This window comes from Podarcis vaucheri (assembly GCF_965113315.1).
Source record: "Podarcis vaucheri genome assembly, chromosome: 2".
Classification (NCBI taxonomy): Eukaryota; Metazoa; Chordata; class Lepidosauria; order Squamata; family Lacertidae; genus Podarcis; species Podarcis vaucheri.
In genome coordinates, this window is record NC_138760.1 from 31,204,605 (window position 1) to 31,229,158 (window position 24,554).

Here is a 24,554-nt window from a genome sequence, read left to right on the forward strand (position 1 = left end):
TAACAGGAACTCTTGCGTGAGCCTGCTACCAGCAGTGTCCTGAACTCTTAAAAACATACCAAGATTCAGCCCCTGCAATAGGAGTGTGTGTGTGTATGTGTGTGTGTGTGTAGGCCCAGTATACCTCCCTTTCTAATCTTCTTGGGTCTATGGAGCCACTTTGGGGCCACATTAATCTGGGTTCTCATCTCCCCTGCCCCACCTCCCACATCCTAGTACTGCAACTTACCACCCTGGAGGGTCCACTCTGTGACTTTGGCGCTGTAGACACCCAGCCCAGCACTGTTGTATGCAGCCACTTCAATCTCGTAGTTGGTCCAAATGATCAGGTCCTCAAGCAGCAGGTTGTTGACGTCAGCGTTGGTGATGTTTCTGAACTGATAGCCGACGGGCAGGCCAGCCAGGCAAAATCTGGGGAAGGGACAAGAGGTCAGGTCAGAACCGATGCCATCAGCAGGGATCTTTCAAACCATATGGCAACAACTTCCTGCTTTTCCAGTTTCAGACCTGGCAGTGAAGCATTCTGTCAGGGACTGTGCTGAGGAGGGCTGCACTGAGGAGGAATGGTGGGAGCCACCCCTCCCCCTGCTTCCCAGGAGCAGGAGGACAGTATAGATTTGGAACTATGGTTTGCAGAGGGACATAGTTCAGAAGGCAGAAGCTGGGAAATACTGGATGGGGAACAGCTAGGAGAAGAAACACTGGGAGAGAGAGGGTTAACAGATTCACTGTCTCGAAAGATTCCGCTCAGCCCAAGGTCAAGAAGAGCTGAGAAAGTGGCAGAACAGAAAGCACACAAAGCACAGAGGGGACAAGCTCAGATTACAAGAAGTAGAAGTGACGTGGATTAATAGGGACGTAAGGGGGTGGGATTCTTAACTGGGAGCACCACCATTTCTAGAAGATGGGTTCTTTGTTCTCTCACTGTGATTATTAAAGTTTCTAACTGGTAAGAAGATTCCTTTTCCTTTGTTCTGTTTATCTACTGCCACAGGGGGAGGAAGCCAGTTCCCTGAAGTCGGGCACATTCCAATAGGATCGCCAGCAATTCCATTGTCTGAGACGGAGGTCTATCCACCTAGAGATGGTAGGGTGGAAACCTGGATGCTATGCTCACCCACCTGATGATGTAGCCCTTGAGAATGCCATTTTGGTGGTTTTCAGGCGGCGGCTGCCACTGGATCATGATGGACTGGTTGGTTCGGCCACTGGCAATGACATTCTGAGGAGGAGCAGTGGGTGGTTCCTCTGGGAGGGAAACCCTGGCAAAGCGAAGGTAACAACGGAGGCATGTTTCAGGGATGGTTGGAAGGTAGGCTAGACTCTCAAAGCTATGTCAGCTTGTCCTTGCCAAACAATGCCCAACCCAGCCGTGCCACGGCATGTGCCAAGACAATGTCCGGTGCCGCTTCTCAAATAGCCACTTCTCACTATGTGCACGTTGGTTTGCATCAAACCCTCTTTTAAACACTGAAGAAAGCAGATAATTGGTCATGCTAAGCTCTTTGTGTACTGGATGAATAGATGATAACAAGCTAAGTTTCACCATCTTGCCAGACCACTCCTTTGTGCACAAACCACCAAGCTCTGAGGCCACACTTTACTCAGGTGGTCCCTTTTCCAGCCACATTTACCCATTCACTACATAAGGTAAAGGTAAAGGGACCCCTGACCATTAGGTCCAAGCATGGCCACTCTGGGGTTGCGGGGCTCATCTCGCTTTATTGGCCGAGGGAGCTGGCGTACAGCTTCTGGGTCATGTGGCCAGCATCACTAAGCCGCTTCTGGCGAACCAGAGCAGCACACGGAAACGCCGTTTACCTTCCCGCCAGAGCGGTACCTATTTATCTACTTGCACTTTGACATGCTTTCGAACTGCTAGGTTGGCAGGAGCAGGGACCGAGCAACGGGAGCTCACCACATTGCAGGGATTCGAACCGCCAACCTTCTGATCGGCAAGCCCTAGGCTCTGTGGTTTAACCCACAGCTGAAACGTATTATTATGATTATTATGATTGTTATACCACCGTATACAGTGGTGCCTTGCAAGACAAAATTAATCCGTTCCGCAGTCTCTTCGTCTAGCGGTTTTTTCGTCTTGCGAAGCAACCCTATTAGCAGCTTAGCGCTATTAGCGGTTTAGCGGCTATTAGCGGTTTAGCGGCTATTAAAGGCTTAGCGGATTAGCAGCTAAAAGGCTATTAGCGGCTTAGCGGCTTAGCAAAAAGGGGGGAGCGGAAAAAAATTGGAACACTCGCAAGACGTTTTCGTCTTGCAAAGCAAGCCCATACGGAAAATCGTCTTGCGAAGCAGCTCAAAAACGGAAAACCCTTTCGTCTAGCGGGTTTTCCGTCTTGCGGGGCACCACTCTACCTGGAGATCTCAGGGTGGTTGACAACATATAATCACAATATAATTAAACTCAAAATGCACAATAAAACTCAAAATGCTTAATAAAAAAACAATTACGACCCAATAATCTCTCTCCCCACCTCTTAGGGACTGGCTAGATGAGGAGGAATGGTGGTGACCTCTTGACCCCAAGATGATATACCCAGGATCATGGTGGTGTGAAACAGGACACTACCCCCCAATGCCCACCTACCCAAATTATGTTTGGCTCTCTCCAAAAACTAAGGCTCAGCACAGACACACCAGATCATCTTCAGCTCCATTCCCATTCCCAACCCCACCATCACCCAACCCCTGCAATTAAACCAAACCCTGGTCCGTCCCCCATCTAAGATGTGCCCACCTCACCTCTCGGTGTCCTTGCTGAACTGGCCTTTGCCCACATCATTGACGGCGCATAGCCGGAATTGGTATGAGCGGGCAGGGACCAACCCTCTCACCAGCACTGAGGTCACTTCAGGGTCCACGCTGGCCATGAGCACTGTCCAGGGAGCATCTGCCAGGCACAGAGGAAAGCAGCGGGGAGGTAAAGGAGCAATATGGGAGAAAGTGATGAGGGCTGGAGTCCACCTATTCTTACTATTCACTTCCTGGTCTCTATGTTAAGTTCCTCTGTCAAGGAAAGAGTCTCGTGGCCTGGGTTTTGCCCAGAACAACACAGAAATAGAGGAGGAAGCCCCCATACCTGATGTCCCACTAAATTGGAAGCCTATTCTTCTTCCAGCTGCACCCAAAAGACCACTGCTGCAACAACCCACCACCCAACAACCTCAAAATGATTTACAAAACTAGGCAGTTTTGGTTTGTCGAGGAATGAAATCACATTGTCAGAGTTTGGCAGCAATGGGGCAGGATAAAGGAAAGGCACTGGATAACCCCCTACTGCTGAGCATACACAAGCTCACTTGCAATTCAGCAGCAATCTGAAGCAAATGAGGTATATAAGCCTTGAGAACGTAACGCCACAAATAGCTGAGGTGTGATAAATTGCATTGTGGGAAAGTCCTTGGAATTAAGTCTTCATAAGAGCCACCGCAGAACTCCGATGCTCTGCATCTACTACTGCATTTGCCTCCCACTCCACCCAGTCTTCCTCAGACCACATTGTGAATATAAAAAAGGTACAGGTAAAGGACCCCTGGCCGATTAAGTCCAGTCAAAGGCAACTATGGGGTGTGGCGCTCATCTCGCTTTCAGGCAGAAGGAGATGGTGTTTGTCCACAGAGAACATTCCAGGTCATCTGGCCAACATGACTTCTGTGCTTCTTGCACAATGCATGCGCTTCTGGCGCAATGGAACACCGTGATGGAAACCAGAGCGCACGGAAATGCAGGTTACCTTCCCGCCACAGCAGTATCTGTTTATCTACTTGCACTGGTATGCTTTCGAACTGCTAGGTTGGCAGGAGCTGGAACAGAGCAATGGGAGCTCACCCGGTCGCGGGGATTTGAACCACGACCTTCTGATTGGCAAGCCCAAGAGGCTTAGTGATTTAAACCACAATGCCACCCTTTTTGTGAATGTACATGAGCCTCAGCCCCAAGGCCATGGGGCTGGCTTCTCTTGCTGCACCCAAGATCTCGATATAGTTAGGAATATGCAGTGCCTTACTGTTCTCGGAGACCTCGAGAATGTAACGAAGCAGCGGGCTGTTCCCATCAAAGGGTTTGGTCCACGTCAGGTTGATCGCTCGCTTCTCTGCAGTGCTCAGCATGGCAATGGGGTTTTCTGGTGCGTGCGGGAGCTGTCTGATGAGGATAACGACAGAAGAAGCCTATTTTAGAGGCTGTCACAACGGAGAGCCCCAAAGACAGAGCACCACCCCTTCAGAAAGAGAAGCTGTTTGGAGAGAGTCTCAGGCAGTCACAGGGCTGTCCCCTGCTGCCCTCCTGGTTGTGGTGGTAACTGCTGCTCACTGGGATGGGGAAGAGAAACAGCAATGGCTCATTCTGCCGCTTTCCCCTGGGAAAGCCTGCTGTTTACAGCTGAATCGGAATAAACACCAGTCGGCTTTTCTGCGGATAAACAGCAAGTTTTCCTGGGGAAAGCGGTGGGACAAACAAAAATCCACTTGGATCCTTGCCTAGAAAGCACAGGGCACGTGGAAAAGCTCTTGGACCCATACTGTGTACTGTGGATGAGCCCTTAGTTGGCACTGGGTTATTGATGCCCATAAAGCCACTCCCGAACTACGGAGGGGGGGGTTGCGGGCGCTCGACCCCATCCGCACACACAATCTCGCGGGGCTGCGCTAGCCCCGCGGGTTCCAACTTCCTCATTAATATTCATAGGTAGCAGCGCCAGCCAATGGGCTGGCGCTGGGGGGCCAGGCTACCTGAGGGCACTTAAGGTCAGGTCAGCCCGGGCTCGCCCCCTTTCCCTTGCTGCAGCAGACGCGGTTTCCCACCCACCCACCCTCTAGGTTTGCATTTCTGACCTTGCTATGGGCTTCGGCTGGTCGCCGTATGGGGCCTGGTAGGAGTTTTTCCATTTGGCTAATTGGCTATATTTTGAAGCCATTTGGTTTTTTCGCCTACCTCGTAGCAAAACGTCACAACTCTTTGGTTTTGGCGGTTAGGCATTGGCCGGGGTATTGTTATGCAAATTAGGGCGGGGGGGGAGGATCGCCATCACCTCCCCCAATGATTGGAGGGTAGTTCGTTAAAGGACTCTGGGGGGCGTCGCCTCGTCCGAAACCTACGGAGGCTAGGGCCTAAAGCGCGCTCCTGAGCAGTAACCCCTCGGGGAGCGCCTACGGATGTACATCTGGGGGGCTCCCCCTGTCGGTGATTAACCCTCCCGGGTTAGATCGGTTAGCACGTTAGGGCCAATGTCTAGGGCCAATACCGCTCTTACCTGTAATCAATAAAGTTGTGGCCATTTACGCCCATCAACCTAAATATCTGGTGTCCAGTGTCCTTACTTATTTCATCTGTGGGAAGGGTCGGGGATCGCCACGCAAGCATGCATATGCCTGGTCACCCCCAACGCTGTTCTCTCCCATCCTTGCTGCCTCACAGCAGCACCTCATTCTGGCAAGCAGCAGCGCTGCTGCAGCCAAAAGGATGGCATGGTGCACCACGTCATCCCAGGGACACCAAGCCGCTTTGTGCATTAACCGTGCTGGGCCCTGTGACTAATTTCTGCATATTGCAGGCAGCAGCTCAGGACTCCCTAGGAGCCGGTTGCAGGCATCTTGCTACATCATATGGTATGGATGGACAGCAGACACACACACAAAATATTCCAATGGTTCAAAGTGGCATTGTGGGAAGTAAGATGGGAATTTCAGCCACAGTGCCATGTTTTTTCCATAATAGCATATGTGGGGAAGAGTAAGAACAATATCCCAGTTTCCAGGTCGGAAGGGCTTGCACACTCACTTCCTCTTTGACACACACATGCACACCAAGTCGTGTGGGATCTGCTTCAATGCGGTGTGCAATCCCACACTTCAGATTGCATGGGAATAGGTGGCCCCGTGGCTGGAAAGACTTGCACAATCAAGTTATTTGCATGTCTGTGGTAAGGGACTACGCTACACTAAAGCTACTTCTGTGTTGCTGGGCATTCAAGTGAGGGATACTTGAATGTTCAAATGGTTTGCAGGGCGTGGGAAGAACTTGGGGGTCTGGGTTTATCTGGGGTTTAACAGCGTGGATCCTAAGCAAGAAAGAGAGAACTTATGGAGAGCCCAAGAAGTTGGGAAAACAGTTCACCTGTGCTCAGTTTGTGGCTGGACGATTCCTGTAACATTTAGATCAATACAAGTGCATCATTCACTGTGGTCTTGTGAGAACCTGTTGTCACCTGTTGGGTGACACTTCACCCCCTCCTTCTTATTCATGCACCATGCTATGTGGTCCGTCCTCCCCGGTCTTTAGTAGTTCCCAATGCCTGCCTTCAACGGTTGATCCTTACCGGACTCGCAGGTGAGCACTCCGAGAATCGTTGCCCCCAGCAGAAACCACACGGCAAGTGTAGGTGCCAATGTCACCTGACCAGGTCTGGGCAATATGGAGGGTGCCCGTGCCGTCCAGCCTCATGCGAGCTACGTTCTCCACGTTCAGTGCTGCACCATCCTTTTCCCACATGTATCTAGGGAGAAAAGGCAGGGCCAAGGTGACCCAGGTTATTCTACCTCTCACCAAAAACCAATACCTCTCTCTGCTTCCCAAGACTGGTATTAGTACCCATGAGTCCCAGTTCACCGAAGCCACACACCGCAGGACTATAAGCCCCTCCTGCTTCAGAGCTGACTGCAACTGAAACAGTTCTTTCTTGCTTCTAAAGCAAATATGTGCATCAAGGATACTGGTTGCAGAATTCAGTTTTCCTCAGCACAGAATGGCTATTACTTTTTAATGATGCAGGGCACCTGGCCTTTTCAGCACTAACACCTCTGCCATTATAACACAGTTGGAGTCCAAGACAAATGTTTGCAACGGCTGTCTTCCTTCACGCCAAAGAGGGATCACAGCAGTTTTAATCTCAGCACCGTCACTAAGCCAGGCACCAGGTGGCAATGTGGGCCCACAATTTTGCACAGGTTCTCCTCGCATTACCTTTCCCTGTAAGTGTTTTTGAGGCACATAGACAGAAGTGGCTGGAAGACTGCTGGCTTTGCAACACTGTCATACTTGAGTGTGCATTTCAGACATGCTTTTTAGTTGAATGCAAACCTGGGTGCTCTCAGGTTACAAAGATGCTGGCCACTTCCCAAGAGCTTAAAACGTACAAAGCGGCTGAAACTTGTGCAAATCCATGCTTAGCAGATGCCAGGAGATTATTCCTCTCTAACAGGAAATACTCAAACAAAGGCATTTTTAGTCCATGCGACCCATCTCTAACCAGACTGCCTTGCCTTTCCCTCTCCAACTCTACTTCCCCAAGTTGTACTCCAAAGACTTTCCCATTTGTTTCACCCCTGATGGGATAGGTACCGCCACATACCTGACTACCACTCTGGGGTCATGGGTCACTCCACAAGTCATGGAAGCCTTGGTGCCTTTGATGACACTTTGATCCTGAGGAGGACTGGTGATGCGAGTCCGGGCTGTAGATGCAGAGAGACAGGAGGCACTCAGACATAATCAGAAACCGAACCAGCCATTGCTGTGCCATGCCAGAGGTCAACGCTTGGGCCTGCTAACTTCAACAGATAAAAGCTTCCTTGTGTGTGAGACCAGCAGGAAGCCGCAGAATCACGTGCGTCAACTGCAATTATCATAAGAGTGTGAGATCATCTAATAATGGATTCAAAACATGACTGATTTGAAAGGGGGCTAAATACCATCTAGTTCAACCCCTTTGCTGTACGGCAGGAGACCCCACTTCATGTGGTACAGACCAGACTTTGGTGAGTAAAACTAGAAGAAGTGGTGTTTCACAGCTCCAAATTCAAGTGTTCCCCTCCTCCCACTCCCATGGTGGAGTGATTGCTGGTTCTGAACAAATACCCATGCATATTCCCTCCCACGTCCAGGGTCAGTCCGAAACCTCCATTGCTAGTCAGTTACCACAGAGAGGGCCTTTTCATCAGGCACAAGCTACATACCTGACTATCTGTGTACATTTAGGGAACCTGCAAAGAGGAAGTGGGGAGAGGCTAATATATGGCAGAATTCATGTGACAATCACCATGAGAACCAGCCTAGGTAAAACCGTCTTTCATATAAAGGTCTAGTTTTAGGTCAGGAGGCAGGATAAAAATAAACACCCGCTCACACTCACACATACACATAGATAACTATACCCGCTCACAGATTCCCAGAGCGTGCTTGTTTGGACGCTTACAGGGGATTATTTACTATAGGGCCAGCAGGGGACACTGATTCACTTCAACCTGGAGCACGGTGGACGTTATTTCTATCTCTCTATTCCACAAAGTTAGAGCTGCTTTAAAGGGGGATGGATATGTGCTCAAAACCAATTTGACGCCCACAGGCCACATATGCCACTGATTTTAGACTGCACCAGTCTCTTGCCTGGCTGCACTGCAGACTGCCCTGGAAAATAAAGTCTGTATGTTTTCCATGCATGTCCACGTGCCTCCTCCTCGGATTGTGAGATGAAGCTCCCCTCCCCTTTCATTTCTTAACAAAACGAAGCACTTGTCTGATTGCACCAACAGACCCCGAATACATGCGACCGAGATTTAAACTGCACACAACGTGGAAGATCACGGACTGGTCCCGTGCCAGGATGCTAACTGAGGCAGCGGGCACCTTACCCCAGACGACGAGCTCAGCTGATGCTTCATCGACTCCCCGGGAGTTGGTAGCCAGGCAAATGTAGCTCCCAGCATCTGAGATCCGCGTAGGACTGATCAAGAGGCTTCCTGACTCCAGCAGAGTGAAACGAGGAAGTTGCACGGAGCCGCTGGCCAGGATTCGTTCACCTGCATGGGAAAGAGCAGAGTTTGTTGTCTGGTCCACAACAGCAGGTTAACCATAATGTTAAGATAATCCCCTCCATGTGTTATGAGATCCAATTCATTGGATTCTGGAGCAGTTCCAGTTCAGGAAATCCAGAAATAATATAACCTGAGGCTGCTGAGGAGATAAGATTTCTGGTGGGCTTTTCTAATACCGAATGCATGTGTTTGTTCTAAATAAAGTGGTTTGGCCACCATACTTTGAGTACGTCTTACAATTACTTGCAGAGGTGGTTTAGGGCACTGAGCACCAAGAGGACAAGGCACCCAGTAAGCACTTGCCCAGTTACGGGGTAGGAGGTGTTAGGGCTCTGACAGGGTTTTAGAGTCCCCCCACCTCCTTCCTAAAGCCTATTTAGCACCTGCCCAGTTTTGGGGAGGAGATGGGAAGGCTCTAGGACCCCACCAGAGCCTTCTTGCCTCCTTCCCACAGCCCAGGACCTGCAAGGCCTGGTTGGGGTGTGTGTGCCAAATTCTGGCCTAGCTTAGGGTGCCATAGCACCAAACTCCCCCCCTGGTTACTTGCTTCCAATGGCTTTGCCTCAGCTTTTCCCAGTCAAAAAGAGAAAGGAACTGCAGGTGTAAGAAAAGGTTCCTTCTTTATATGACTTGTTTGTGAATGTGGCTGTGGGCCATGATTTTTAGGGATTTAGAGAGCCCATGTTCACGTCACAGTTCACTTCAAGTTCACCCAAATTATCCTTGGATTTTTTTTTCTTCTAGCCTCCAAAATGTCACAAGCTGCTGTGTCAAATATAATTTTGAAAACATCAAAATACAAACACAGTGGAATATGAATTATTTCATTTATTCGCTCACCCGGCAGTTAGGGGAACTGCTTTCAGCTTCATTTCAGATATTTTTGAACTAATTCGTTAAGCTGAACTAGTTCATTCCAAGCACTGGGCTTGTCCATAGTGTGCCTGGTTAAGCATATTAATATGGGTTCCATAATAAGTGGTTCAAATCCACAGCTTCAAAGGTACAAGGAGGCATATGAAATCGGTCCTTCCAGCCCACTAATGACTACTCTGCCTGGCAGGGCAATTTTCTTTCCCACCAGCTGCCACCTGAGCCATTTTCTTTAAAAAAAACCACCTCAAAAATCCAGGAGATGCTGGGAATAGAACCTGGGGCCTTCTGGAAGCAAAGCATGTGTCCCACCTCTGAGTTATGCCCCCCTCTTTGAAGATATTTCATTCCATGCCTGGATCCTATGAACGGTTTTGTAAAAGAAGTGAAAAGTTTCTCAACTCACCATTACCTTTCTGCCACGTGATGGCTGGCCTGGGAGCCCCGGAAGTCTCGCAACTGAGTACCACAGCCATCCCATCAATTACTGTGCTGTCCAGGGGCCCTTTGGTTATGTTGGGAGCAATGCCTGTGGTGAAGATGGAGGACAGGGAGGAAGATGGGAAGGGTTACAGATTGCCAAGCTGTCAGCACAAATACAATGTTACTTTAATGTGTAATGTTTTATTGCGTTTTATATACGTTGGAAGCCACCCAGAGTGGCTGTGGCAACTCAGTCAGATAGGTGGGATACAAATATTCCTATTATTATTATTATCCTTCCCCAACTGTCTGAACCCGCATTGCTGAATAGATGATAAAAGGAATCATTAGGAAGGACCCCTGATTCTCTGCTTATGATGGGTATTTTGGGCATTGACTTTTCATCACACAAGCCACCTCCACGCAAATCTCAACTGAGTCTGGAGGAAAACCATCTCTTAGGACATCCCCTGTTGGTTCCTGAAACAGGAGCAAGCTACTGTCTATGGAACACCCACTGTCAGGACCGGCGCATCCCGTTTTGCCGCCTGAGGCGGAACAGGAAGGGCTGCCCTACTCTGCAGTGACGCTCGACCTGCTGCCACACCACCCACCTCTACCGGCACCTCTGTCACTGGCAGAGAAGCAATGCTGGCATTGGCGTCGGTTCGCAGCAAGGTCCCATGAGAGCCTCTCATGCGATCTCTTGAGGTTTTGCGAATTCTTGCCGGCAACTGGAACTGATGCTGGTGCCGCTTCTGTGCTGCTGGCAGAGGGTAGGTGGGGTGTCACTGGAGGTGGCTGCTTCACCCTGTTTCATGGGTGGGCCAGCTTTGCCTACTGTGCTCCCGAAAGATTGACGCGGTCCTCTTCCTATTCTGGAGCTCCTCTATCAAAACAACACCCACTTCCTACAGGACCTGGCAGTAGCTCGTCCTGTATTTCTGCAATACTACACATCTCCCCACAAACCTGTCTCTGTGCTTCCTGCAGCAGAGCCACCTGGCTACTAAAAGCCCTGTTTCTCTCAACCCTGCCCCGCAAAGAGCACCTTTGAAGCAACCGGCAAGAAAAGTACTTGCTGACACCTACTGGTGACGGCCAGGTACGTGGAGGTCTGCACCTCGCCAGCGGCATTGCGGGCAAAGCACTGGAACATGCCCGTGTCATCTGGCATCAGCCCGCTGATCTGCAGGCTCCCGTTGGCGAGGAGCTGGAAACGGGCAAGCTTCTCCACTCCGAGCAGCACCGCATCCTTGTACCAGAACATACTGGGTGTAGGCACACCTGTAAAACAAAACATGCCCATGGCGGTATTTTTTCAGGGTGGGGGGAGAATATTGTGAATTGATTTGAATTTCTTCAAAAAGAAGAGAAGAACCTGGCCACAGATAGTGCCATTGGACCAGTTTCCCAAACTTGGGTCTCTAGCTGTTTTTGGACTACAGTTCCCATCATCCCTGACCACTGGTCCTGCTAGCTAGGGATGATGGGAGTTGTGGTCCATAAACAGGCGGAGACCCAGGTTTGGGAAACTCTGCTTTAGACGGTGATGAGGAAATGAAAACAAACTTTTTCATCCATTGCCCTCCTTCCTCAATGTATCTTCCTAGTAGATTTTTCTTTTTCTTTTTCCATTGGCTTTAGTTCCTTAACTCCCAACCCATAATGCTTCCCTTCCAAGCCTATTATCCCCCACCCCCAACTTCTTAGACCAAGAGGTAACTCTCAGAAGACACATATCCTGGCATTTATTGCAAATCCCAGTGGTACGGCACTAACATCCGAAAAGCCAAGGGGCAACAGATATCTGTGGTTGATCAAACCACATGGAAGATTATCCTCTGCTTCCTCCTCCTCTAAGTCTCTGGTTAATGCTATAAGAAGATTTCATATTTCTTCCAAATGACGCAACAACTTTTATTTGACAACCCCAAGTGAAATGAGAATCTTGTAATGAAACAACGGTAAAACCAGAATACCCTGACCTATGTTCCAGTATAAAAGGAACATTTGCACCAAAGCCACTCCCTTAGAGCTGTTTAGCATCCTATTTTTTAAGATCACTTAAGCCAGGGATGGGGAAACTGTGACTCTTCAGGTGTTGCTGGATTAAAACTCCCATAAATTTCAGCCAACTTGGCCAACTGTCAGGGTCAATGGGACTTGTAGTCCAGCAGAGTGTCTGGATGATCACAGGTTCCTCACCTACGCTTGGGAGCAAGCCCCACTGAACTCAAAGAGCCTTCATTTTCTGAGTAGACATGTATAGGATTGCACTGCTATTACTGAACATCTGTTTCTGAATGAACTTGCCCATGCATTAATAAGATCATCTTCAGAGGCCCATCTCCAGAAGACTCTGCTATTGGAGGTTAGGCAAGTGGCAAACTGGGGAAAGGGCCCTCTCTGTTGAACCGCCCCTGCTTAAGGAACTGTCCCCCATCCCACCCCAAAGCAGCTTATTCAACATTTATTTTTATGCCACTTTGGTGCTAGGGGAGTACCTCTTCATTTTCCCAGGCTTTTAACATTTAGGGAGCTTTCTCTTAATATCTCTTTTATTGCTTCTTTTGATTAACCGTTCTTCTTCCACTGTCCTTTTATGATCTTTTTCTATTGTGAACCACCGTGCAAATCACAACCACTGAAGGTCAGTATATGTAACTAAATAAATAAATAAATATGGAAATTCAGCGCCTCCGCTATATCCTCTGGGAACTCAACAAACTTGGACAGACTATTCTTAGGCAACGTCTGCTAGGTTTTAAGCTCAGGCGTGCATCTTGCAATTTAAGTTTGCGGCTGCCTCTTCACCGTCTTTGGAACTGTCTTGAGATACTCTCCGCTCCTTTCATGGAGAGAGCATAGACACTGACATCACATCATCTGCGAATGAAGTTGCCATCTAGCACTGGGTTCCTGTCTTAGGCTGTCTGAAGGCTCAGGCAGATGTCATTGTGTCACCCTTGTTTTGTTCATTCAGATCGTCTTTTCAAGGTTATCCCTGCAGCTTGACGCGATGCATAGAAAATGTGCTTCTCTTTATTTGCAAGTTTTAAAAATGTAGACGAAGGGAAAGCAGCATAAGAATGGTGGGCGCTCTATAATCTCTCCCTAACCCCCACCTCCGTGTGCGAAATCTTCCAGATTTAGTTCTTTCTGGGAGACGGCTTGTTTGAATTACCCAAGTTTCTAACCAAGTTCCAAAGCTTCCAAACTGGTTAGGAAGAATACCAAAGAGCCAAGAAGAAAATTACCTTTGGCCTGGCATGGAATCTGAACCACCTTCTCCATCTCAGCTGTGATGTGCCTCTCTGGTTCCTTGGTGAACTGAGGTGGCTCTGCAAGACAGAACATGGACATGGGACTGGCCGGAATTCTCACTTGTATGGGAAGGTGATCAATGTTTAAGGTTCGGTCCTAGGCATATCCAGCCAGGCGTTGTGAAATTACCCCTGCTGCCTATCACAGTAGACAATACTGGGCTAGATGGACCCACAGCTCAGTGTTTTTACTGACAGCACTCAACATCCACAGGTCCTAGACTCTGCGTTCATCACCCAAGGCCCTTCCTCACGTGCCTCCTCTACCTGAGGTCCAGAGGGCGGCAACACAAGAACAGGCCTTCTCTGTGGTGGCTCCCCGTTTGTGGAACGCTCTCCCCAGGGAGATTCGCATGGCTACTTCCTTATACATTTTTAGGCGCCAGGAGAAAATGTTCCTCTGCAACCAGGCCTTGGGCTGATTAATACTCCACAGCCTTTTAAATGTGTCTGTGGGAAGGGGGAGGTTATTGTTTTGCTGTTTCATTTTACCTATTTTCATGTTTTTATTGAAATTGAAATACTTTATTGTCACTTGTACAACTTGTATACAGTGAGATTACACAAGCGCCCCCCACTCAGCTCTCTTAGTCTTAATTCCCCTTGTTTACTGACGCACACCCACCAAACCCAAAAGTCAGTTGCCCTGTTGTTATCTTTTCATTCATCTTTTCATTCATTCTAACAGCCCATGGATAGAAGCTGTTCTTTACCCTGTTGGTGCGACTAATCATGCTTCTATATCTTCTGCCTGAGGGCAGGAGATCAAGAAAGTGCCGGCCAGGGTGTGAATCATCCCTGAGAATTTTTCTCACTCTCCTTAGGCAACGTTCTTCCGCTATTTCATCCAGCGGATTCACGGGACAGCCCATAATATCTTGTGCTGTATTCACCACCCTCATTTTATCCTGAATTTTTACTCTGTGAACCGCCCTGAGGTCTTACGATGAAGGGCTGAGTATAAATCTTAAGAAAGAAAGAAAGAAAGAAAGAAAGAAAGAAAGAAAGAAAGAAAGAAAGAAACCCCCAAACATTTACATGTGTAAAGGTAAAGGGATCCCTGACCATTAGGTCCAGTCGTGACCGACTCTGGGGTTGCGGCGCTCATCTTGCTTTACTGGCTGAGGGAGCCGGCGTACAGCTTCCGGGTCATGTGGCCAGCATGACTAAGCCGCTTCTGGCGAACCAGAGCAGCGCACGGAAACACCGTTTCCCTTCCCGCCGGAGCGGCACCTATTTACCTACTTGCACTTTGACGTGCTTTCGAACTGCTAGGTTGGCAGGAGCAGGGACTGAGCAACGGGAGCTCACCCTGCTGCGGGGATTCGAACCGCCGACCTTCTGATCGGCAAGTCCTAGGCTCTGTGGTTTAACCCACAGCACCACCCACATCCCTATTTACATGTGGAGTTGGCTGATACTTCTCAAGTTTAAAAACTAACTTTGCTCCTAGGGATATAATAGCCCCCAGAACTTGAGCAAACATTCCCAGACTTGTTGGCAGCCCTGCTTCCATCCACTCTCTACTTTCCTGCACCCATCCTTACCCAGCACAGAGAGATAGGCTCCCCGGACCACGGAGGGTACACTGCTACTTCGCAGAACAGCTTCACACTCGTAGTAGCCGCTGTCGCTCAGCGAGGGGTTGAGGATGGTCAGGCGCCGGTTATAGTCGCTGATGCCGCCGGACACTGGGACCCCGCCCTTCTTCCAGATGATGTGCAGCTTGATGAGTGGCCTGGTTAGCAGAGAAGCCTGTGAGGGGGGACCCCTTCCAATGGGGCCAGTGTCACCAGATTAAAAACAAACCAACAAACAAACCCAGGACCCCAAGTGTCTTTGCTGTTCAAGGAAACGCACACCTAGCGTCAGTGCTGGATTTACGTATAAGCTAAACAAGCCATAGCTTAGGGCCCCACTCTCTTTGGGGGCCCCCAAAAAATTAAAGGAAAAAAACCTGGATGTCCATTTCAAAAATATAAGACAAAAAACAAATAAAATAAAACCTACATACAGCAGCAGTGTTTTGTGTTGTGTAGGCTCCTGTGATGTAAGTAATGGACCCCACCTGCTAGCCTGCTCCCTAAAATATCACTGGTTTGCTCATTTCTATATACAGAATGCCTACATTCTGCATATTTTGTTATGTGCAAACGGCTTTAGATACCTATTAGGTCCATAAATCACCATATAGCATATATACAACACAAAAAACAGCGACAATTGTTGACAAGGGACAGCTGGACATATAAAGGGCTCCATTATCTTCAGTAGCTTAGGGCCTCATCAAACCTAAATCCGGCCCTGCCTAGCATTCTGGTTCAGGTTTGCAGGTATGAGTGTAAACATGCGTTCAGGGAGATCGGGCTGCTTTTATGGATGCAAACTGCCAGGCATGAGGGGCTGCTGGCAAAGAGCTCTGCTGATGAAAAGTATTTCTCACATACGTGGGTGGGCTTCAGCTTCGCAGGTAGATTGCACTGGGTGAAGGAAGGGGCCAAGTTGTCAGCAAAGGCCATCAGGTGGACCAAAAAAAAAAAGGACATTTCCCAGCTTTGCACCTATGAACCAGAACTTCAGCTGTGTTCTGCAGGGAGTCCCAGGGGGATCAAGCCTGAACGTGTTGTGCGTCTGACGCTCCATGGGAAAGAAGGGCTCGTAACACATCATGCCATCACCTTCAACATCCCAGCAACAGGGACAACTATGCATCACAAGCACAAGACGCTGTTTGAGGAGCCTGGCAGCCTGGTGGAGACTTACCTGGCATTGGCCACACACTCCAGGGTCACTTCTGAGGTGCCAGAGACAACGCTGGTGTTGCGTGGTGGAATTATGATGGTTGGTGCAATGGGGTCGGCTGGTCCGCCTACATCTGAGGAGGGATGAAGTGGTGTTGACAGCAAACACGGGTTCATGCACCAGACAGAAACACTCACAGTCTCCAACACACAAAGGCAGCGCACTGGCCCTTTCAGAATGCAAGCAAAGGACTAACGAGGAGCCACAGGCTGCCCTTAACAATGGGATGGCACCTGGAGCAAGCAGCAGACTGCTCAATAAGCATATTTTGCCAAGTCTAAATATTAATCCTGAGCAGTCCCAGCACACAGAATCAAACCTCTCCTCCCACAGCCTTCTAGAATCAGTGCCATGGTGTTATTAAGTCTTATAAATCCCTGAACATCTTTTTTTAAAACAAACAAACATGCAAATTAATACCCTACACGTTATAAATATATCATAATAAAAATTGAAAAAGATAGCATACAAAATTACCATTTAGGACTAACTGGTACAGTTTCGTATGTTGATGAAGCAAATATAGAAATAATTATTCATATGATGCACATATAAATAAATAGTAAGCGGATGCTTAAAAAAACCCCCAAATTATTTATCAGTCCTTTTCCCAGATACAAGAAAATTTAAAACGCCTTTCACTCCCTGATCAAACAATTTCTTTTAACTCTGTAAGTACATCTAATGAATTCCCTTGTCCCGTAGCTTCCTGCAGAAATCCTGTAACAAAGCAAAATGAAAACTAAGACAAAACCTCTAGAAAATTTGTGGCATGAAAAGTTCCAGGAGTTCAGCAGAAAGCTATGGGACGCACACTGATTAGAAGCAGTATGTCCACCCTGAAACAACTTCTTCTTTAAAATAAGGTTTTACTTAGATTTTTTCATAATACATTACAATAAAAAACAAACTAATCTAAACAAAAATTTAAAAAGAAAGAAAAAAGAAGAATACAAAGTCCTCTCTCACAGGTCGATCTTAACTGTTGTCCCACACAGAAAGAGGTGAACCCTCCCAGTTCTCACCTGGGAGCTCCCCTTTCTTCCCCCAGTCTCCCACCCTGGGAGATCCTCCCTTCCAGAGTCGTAGCTTGGGGGGGGGCAGGGGGGCCACGGCTATGGGAGCACATTTTTGAGGGGGTGCAATCAGGTGCTCCCACGACATTTACAGAGCCCTGGCAGCTGAGGCATAGTAGCAGGCAGGTTGATCTAATGGGCAGGTTGATGAAGGCAGCGGACAAGAAGCCTGTCGGGAGGTGGGCTTGCCCCTGGGCCTCCAGCAACCCACGCTACACCACTGCTCCCTCCCCCTGCCTCCCCCCCCCAACTTCTTCAGGTGCAAAATATAGTGAAAGCATTACAGTGACTAACTGCCCTGATACTGTCGTGAGCACAAATAATTGTGAATGCACAACAGAAAAGATGTCCAGAGGGGTCCTTCCTACCACTAATATCAAATGTTTGGGGGTTGCATGCTGCCCTGTTATTATGGCATGTTGCAGAATAATATACAGTGGTACCTCGGGTTAAGAACTTAATTCGTTCCGGAGGTCCGCTCTTAACCTGAAACTGTTCTTAACCTGAGGTACCACTTTAGCTAATAGGGCCTCCTGCTGCTGCTGCACCACTGGAGCACAATTTCTGTTCTCATCCTGAAGCAAAGTTCTTAACCTGAGGTACTATTTCTGGGTTAGCGGAGTTTGTAACCTGAAGCGTCTGTAACCCGAGGTACCACTGTACTTGCAATAAAGCCCTTCAGTCTAGAGGGACCCTCAGTCCCCACTGGACAGTTTAGGGAATTTCCCCCACCATAGAGTCCTGCCTAGATAGATAGATAGAGTCCTCCCTAGATAGATGATAGATAGATAGATAGATAGATAGATAGATAGATAGATAGATAGATGATAGATAGATAGATATAGATTTCAGTTTGCCTTGGGAATCTCCCTGCACCTTCTGATACCTCCTGCTTATATTTAGATGGTGCCATTTTGATTGCCTAAGGACTGGTATTTGGAGAACCGAGATCATTATTATTAAGGCTTAAGTTACAGATAGGTAGCCGTGTTGGTCTGCCATAGTCAAAATAAAAAAAATTCCTTCCTGTAGCACCTTAAGGACCAACTAAGTTAGTTCTTGGTATAAGCTTTCGTGTGCATGTATCTGAAGAAGTGTGCATGCACACGAAAGCTTATACCAAGAACTAACTTAGTTGGTCCTTAAGGTGCTACAGGAAGGAATTTTTTTGTTTTGATTAAGGCTTAAGATCCACTTCAATCATTAGATTTCGCCGAGCTCTGCCACGTGCTCTCCTGGCCCCTAGCTGGGTAGCAGCAGGCAGCATTCGTTGGAAGATAAGGCCATATCAAAGGCTAAAGCCTTAACGGTGGCTTTATATTCCCTCTAGTGTCGAAGGCAGTAGGCCTCCAAATACCAGTTGGTGCGTGACATGGGCTGAAGATCATATGTGGGCTTTTCAAAGGCTCTAGGTTGGCCACTGGAGGGGGAAAGGATTCTGGACCAGGTGGGCTTTAACTCTGATCCTTCTCATCTGAGAGGAAAGGAAAAGCGGGAGCAGCAGCAAGCAACAGGATAAGCGCATAAAGCAAAATAATGGCTGTGATAACCCCCCCCCTTCCCCTGACGTGTTGGTTGGGATCGCAAGGTTGCTGATATAGCGGAATCCATAAAGGCGGGTGCTATGGTGTTTATTACACACTGAGGTACAGCACTCCAGATTAATGAGGCAAAGGAAGGGGAGGGGGGGGGACATAAAGCCAAGTCCGGGAGACATAAAACAGCTGCGAAGTAAACATCATCTGGAGGGATGGAGGAATCGTATGGCCGATTCACGTGGATTTCACAGCTTTGCCGGGAGGCAGAAATCAAGGCCATTCCCAAAGTGCTGGGAGTTATGGCGGAAAGCAAAGTTGGCAATGCTTAATGGAAGAGAAAGGTTAACAGCTACAGGGCCCAGATGGACAAGTCTTTTATCAACCTCAAACCAGGGGCAGAGAGGAAGATTGTAGGATTAAGATTGTGTTGGAATCAGGGCTGGGCCTGCCGCTTGGGAGGGTGAGAATGCATGCCTCAGGCCACAGATTTTGGGGATAACCATTATTTAGTTTATTACAGTGGAACCTCGTGTTACGGACGGCATCCGTTCCAGAGGCCCGTCCATAACACGGAACTGACGCAAGCTGAAGTGCCGCGTCTGTGGGACGCAACACGAAAACACGTAACTCGAAGCGGACGCAACATGAGGCATGACTGTATTATCTTTTACTGCCGGGAAGGATGGCATTTGGATTTTGCACTTCAGGTCTACCTCTCTGCGGGTGAACCGACAAAACTTTGGGGGCAGGAGAGGCGATCCTATTACAGGTGTGGGGAAAGGATGAAAGTCGGGTGAAGTTGAGTTTATTGCAAGATGCAGCTTCCCATCAGGATTTGCGGGGAGAGACAGATATGGGGGCAGCAAAGAACGGGGGAAGGAGAATGTGTTGTACTTGATAGACTTTGATAATGCTAAAGCGGGGAGGTTCATTCTTAGCATCGGATAGCTCCGTTGGTTAGAGTGTGATGCTGATTACGCTCAGGTTGCAGGTTCGATCCCCGCATGGGACAGCTTCATATTCCTGCATTGCAGGGGGTTGGACTAGATCAGTGATTCTCAACCTGTGGGTCCCCAGATGTTGTTAGACTACAACTCCCATCATCCCTGAGCTCTGGCCTTGCTAGCTAGGGGTGATGGGCGTTGTAGTTCAACAACATCTGGGGACACACAGATTGAGAAAGGCTGGACTAGATGATCCTCGGGGTCCCTTCCAACTCTACGATTCTACGGTCTCCCCGGTATCAGCTTTGTTCCTTAATTCTATGATTAGATCCTCACTCAGCCATGAAGCTCACTGGGTGACGTAATAACAACAACAACAACAACAACAACAACAACAATAATAATAATAATAATAATAATAATAATAACAATAAATTATTGATACCCCGCCCATCTGGCTGGGTTTCCCCAGCCACTCTGGGCGGCTTTCAACAGAATATTAAAATACAATAGTGCGTCAAACATTAAAAGCTTCCCTAAACAGGGCTGCCTTCAGATGTCTTCTAAAAGTTTGGTAGTTATTTTTCTCTTTGACATCTGGTGGGAGGGCGTTGCACAGGGTGGGTGCCACTACCGAGAAGGCCCTCTGCCTGGTTCCCTGTAGCTTTGCTTCTCACAGTGGGGGAACCGCCAGAAAGCCCTCGGCGCTGGACCTCAGTGTCCAGGCAGAACGATGGAGGTGGAGACGCTCCTTCAGGTATACTGGACTGAGGCCGTTACATAGGTAACAACAACAGGGGTTTGTGACTCAAAGGTGAGTGTCATAACATTTGGAGGGAACTAGGTTGGCTAAGGCTGCCTTGGAGGGAAGCACAGCGTATCACTGATGTGACAGCCATATAACTTCCTGTTCTCTGTGCTACAGGCATCTTGGTAAAGCAGGGATATTGTCTGGGTGGTGCAGGGAGAAGGGATGGGGGGCCTAAGCCCATGATGTAATTAGAGCCTCCTAGCTCTTGTAGCTGAGGCCCAAAGTGTCTAAATAAATTTGGAGCCGGCAGAAATGTTTAGTCAGCACCAGCCGGAGCTTCGCCAGAGATTTACTGCAAATTAAATTTGGGCCCAAGCCAGCAGAAGCGACGGAGAAGCCAGATGCAAAGAGATGCGGGCGACAGGCTGCGCTTTAGGGACCTGTTGGTCTGCAGGGGAAAAAAAACACCAGGCAAGACATAAACTACATCCTCAGCCCCTCTCGCACTCGGTTGTGGCTCTTTGGGCTAACATTATTTATTATATCAGTATTTCGGAACCTTATGTCCTGTGCCTTATTTATTTGCATAGTCCTTACCAACCAGACTGCATGAGGCTGTTGCCCTCAAGAACGGGCCAGCGAGGCAGTGAAAGACCCACCGGCAATTCTATGCACGCTTACTTGGGGCTAAGCCTCACTCGATGGAGTGTGTGTGTCAACACGCTGCAAGTGATTTGCCCAAGTCATACAAGCAGGTAGTGGTTCAAACCATCTAGAACGGGGGCAGGGGACCTGTGGCTCTCTAGCTGTTGTTGGATTGCAACTCCCCAAAAGCATGGCTGGCATGGACAATTGTTGGGGATGATGGGAGTTGTAGTCCAACAACATCCAATGTGCCGCAGGTTAGCCAACTTACTTTAGAATGAACACAGGCCTTGCCCACCTAGCTGTCCCTTGGGCTTTGGAAATGATGAGGTTCTCACTGAGAAGAGGAAGTAAGGGAGGGGAGCTCAAGGAGGGAGTAAGGGGTAGAGGAGAGCAGGTTGATGGGGGTAGGGTGGTTGGCGAGTAAAGTAAGCCGGGATTGTCAGCCACTAGACAATAATAGATAGGAGAAGAAATGTGACAGGCATCTCCCAGCGCATGCAGGTTTACTCGAAAGCAAATCCCACTGAGTTCAGTTGGAGCTATTCCCAAGTTAGTGTCTTTAGAATTGCAGACATAGCAATGAAAAGACCAGGCATGGGAGTACACATGTGTACATAAAAAGCATGCATACGCCCACACAGTGCTAAATATGTGGACATCCCATCCAATGGTTACTTCCAAAAGTTCCTGACAAGCAGCTTAGTTTCCTAGTGCTCCACCCCGTTGCTGTTGTGAGCAAGAAACGGGAAGCAGAACCAGGTGCTTCGTCCTTCTCCTGGTTCCTGCAGGATTTCTGCCTACCCTGCTAAAGGTATAGATGCCTTGCTAGAAAAGCTGTGAACTCCCACTCAGAGGTCTCTCCCACTTCGTCCCCAATGGTCACTTACTCTCCACGGTGAGGGTGATGGGCTGGCTGGTTTTATTGTCTCCGTTCTTGTCATTCACGGCCTGCACATAGTACCTTCCAGCATCAGGTGCCACGGTCGAAAGGATGACCAGGGTGTTCTCCAGCGTGATGGCTCTGAAGGAAAGGGAGGAAATGGCTTTAGAGCAGATAGTGTCTCAGGAGGTTTAAAAGAGGTTGCTAGGAGAGGTGCACAAGCTTTGTTAGATAGCCCACTGACTCCACCCAAGGTAAAGGTAAAGGGACCCCTGACCATTAGGTCCAGTCGCGTCTGACTCTGGGGTTGTGGCGTTCATCTCGCTTTATTGGCCGAGGGAGCCGGCATGCAGCTTCCGGGTCATGTGGCCAGCATGACTAAGCCACTCTACCCAAGCTTTGCCACAAATAATCCAGCATGGATTATGAGCTCTGTTGCACTGTGGGGACCAATATGGAACACTGTGGTCCCCAAGGAGGCTTTTGGCATTCCACACTTCAAACACACACACTGTGGGCGTTGTGTCTACAGTCTTTCACTATCTCCCCCCCCCCCAGGAAATGATTACTTAACTCTGGCATCTGGGACAAATCAAGTATAGGCAGCCCAAAAACTTTTTTGGGTTGACAGTGCAGGGGAAGCGTATTGTCTGGGTCAGAGCTGTAAAAACCTGAATGTTTTTTCCCTCTCTCTTTTTTTACATACTTAGGGTAAGGTAAAGGTAAAGGGACCCCTCACCATTAGGTCCAGTCGCAGACGACTCTGGGGTTGTGACACTCATCTTGCTTTACTGGCTGAGGGAGCCGGTGTACAGCTTCCAGGTCATGTGGCCAGCATGACTAAGCCGCTTCTGGCGAACCAGAGCATCACACGGAAATGCCGTTTACCTTCCCGCCAGAGTGGTACCTATTTATCTACTTGCACTTTGATGTGCTTTCGAACACAGGGACCTAGCAACGGGAGCTCACCCCGTCGTGGGGATTCGAACCGCCAACCTTCTGATCGGTTTAACCCACAGCGCCACCTGCGTCCCTTATACTTAGGGTAGCCAGCTGCAAAAGAGGACATGGGTGGGTTTTCTTGCACCTTTAATAGTTTTGTGGAAACGGGAATTTCAGCAGGTATAGCTTGTTGCCGAAAGGCCCACTTCTGCTTAAAGGTTCAGGAGCCCTGTCATGTCTGGCATCTAGTTACCATAGATGTATTGGATCAATGTCTAGGGAAGTGTGTTCGGTTCTTGCCTGAAAAAATGGACAGGGGGGCACTTCTGGAACTAAGCCACACCACTTTCATAGTGGCAAGTCTTTTTCTATCATGCAGGACTGCTGCTTGGCCTGAGCTCCCAGGACAGAGTGCTATATACAGCCAAGTAATAAACACACTCTACACCTACCTGCATAAATACCTGAAAGTGCATGCTTCCACTCATTTTTAGGGCTGCCTTTTTGGGAAAAGACCATCAGTGTGGTCATGATTTCATTTGGTGTGTGCCTGTGACTGGGCACAGGCAGGAATGCAGACTGAGCACACATAATCTAATTGTCAAGTGTATATTTAAACACAGAATGCATGTAAAAGCACATAAATGCAAACCTACCACCCTCATTTCCTGGATTCCTTGTGTGCATGTATCTTTTCTTTTGGCAGCTAAACAAGCGTACTGCCTTTCCTTCAAGGAGCTCAAAGCAGTCAACATGGGATTTCCAGGTAGTTTTCTATCCAGGTTCTGGCCAAGGCTTGTCCTGCTTGCCTTTAAAAATGGAACCACAACCAGTACCTGCATGTGTGCTCCTTGACTGGTGGCAATGGGGGGGTGTATGTTAGGTTTCGGTAGTTGTGTATATGGTGTTTTTCACATAGATCTATATATGCATTAATGTACATGAACTAGGGTTGCTACATTTAAAAAAGTGAAAATCTGGACAGCTTTCGGCTGCAGTATTCCAGGTATGTCTAGAAAATTCGGGAGTGTGTGCAATTCTGCAAACACACATGTAATACATGCAGGTGACCCCAGAGGACAAGCCAGCTGCAATCCTGAACCAAACATGCTGAAGCTACTTTCACCTCAAACAAAAGGCAAAAAATAAAATAAAATTCTTCCCCATCTCCCGGTGCCGGCCTTTAAATTACCCCAGTGACGAATTGCTCAGGAGGGAGAACAAGTTGGATGTTCCTAGATTAATAGTTTTCCTTTTTACAGAATGATCTAATCTGCTGGAGACATAAAATGGCTGGGGGAGGGGAACTATATTTTACCATCAAATTTGTGATAAAGGAGCTTTATCTTCTCAAACCGCCTTCACAAATGGAAAGGCAACCAGTTCACTTCCCGCATAATGGAGGTTACATATTCAATTGCACCACAATGTCTGTATATGGGAGAGAAACCTAGCAGTTCGGTGTTGAATCTAGGACGCCATGTGTACTTTCATTCTTTAAAGAACGTGTGTCTGTGTTTTCT

General features: G+C 48.3%; 1 protein-coding gene across 8 annotated transcripts in view; it reads right to left on the bottom strand.

The window, feature by feature from the left end:
- Positions 1–24,554, bottom strand: part of SDK2 (sidekick cell adhesion molecule 2) — a 342,544-nt gene that overhangs the window by 55,527 nt on the left and 262,463 nt on the right. For 5 of the 8 annotated variants that reach the window (XM_082212333.1, XM_082212336.1, XM_082212334.1 and 2 more), the window contains exons 5-17: positions 22,097–22,230; positions 16,214–16,325; positions 14,998–15,188; positions 13,385–13,468; positions 11,217–11,411; positions 10,108–10,230; positions 8,646–8,813; positions 7,367–7,469; positions 6,335–6,511; positions 4,025–4,161; positions 2,761–2,908; positions 1,122–1,262; positions 230–411 (exon numbers count right to left, since the gene is read on the bottom strand). In XM_082212333.1, coding sequence (XP_082068459.1) covers positions 230–411; positions 1,122–1,262; positions 2,761–2,908; positions 4,025–4,161; positions 6,335–6,511; positions 7,367–7,469; positions 8,646–8,813; positions 10,108–10,230; positions 11,217–11,411; positions 13,385–13,468; positions 14,998–15,188; positions 16,214–16,325; positions 22,097–22,230 — 1,895 coding nt within the window. The remainder of the gene's footprint in view (positions 1–229; positions 412–1,121; positions 1,263–2,760; positions 2,909–4,024; positions 4,162–6,334; positions 6,512–7,366; positions 7,470–8,645; positions 8,814–10,107; positions 10,231–11,216; positions 11,412–13,384; positions 13,469–14,997; positions 15,189–16,213; positions 16,326–22,096; positions 22,231–24,554) is intronic. The other 3 variants (XM_082212337.1, XM_082212335.1, XM_082212331.1) reach the window with 1 other exon arrangement.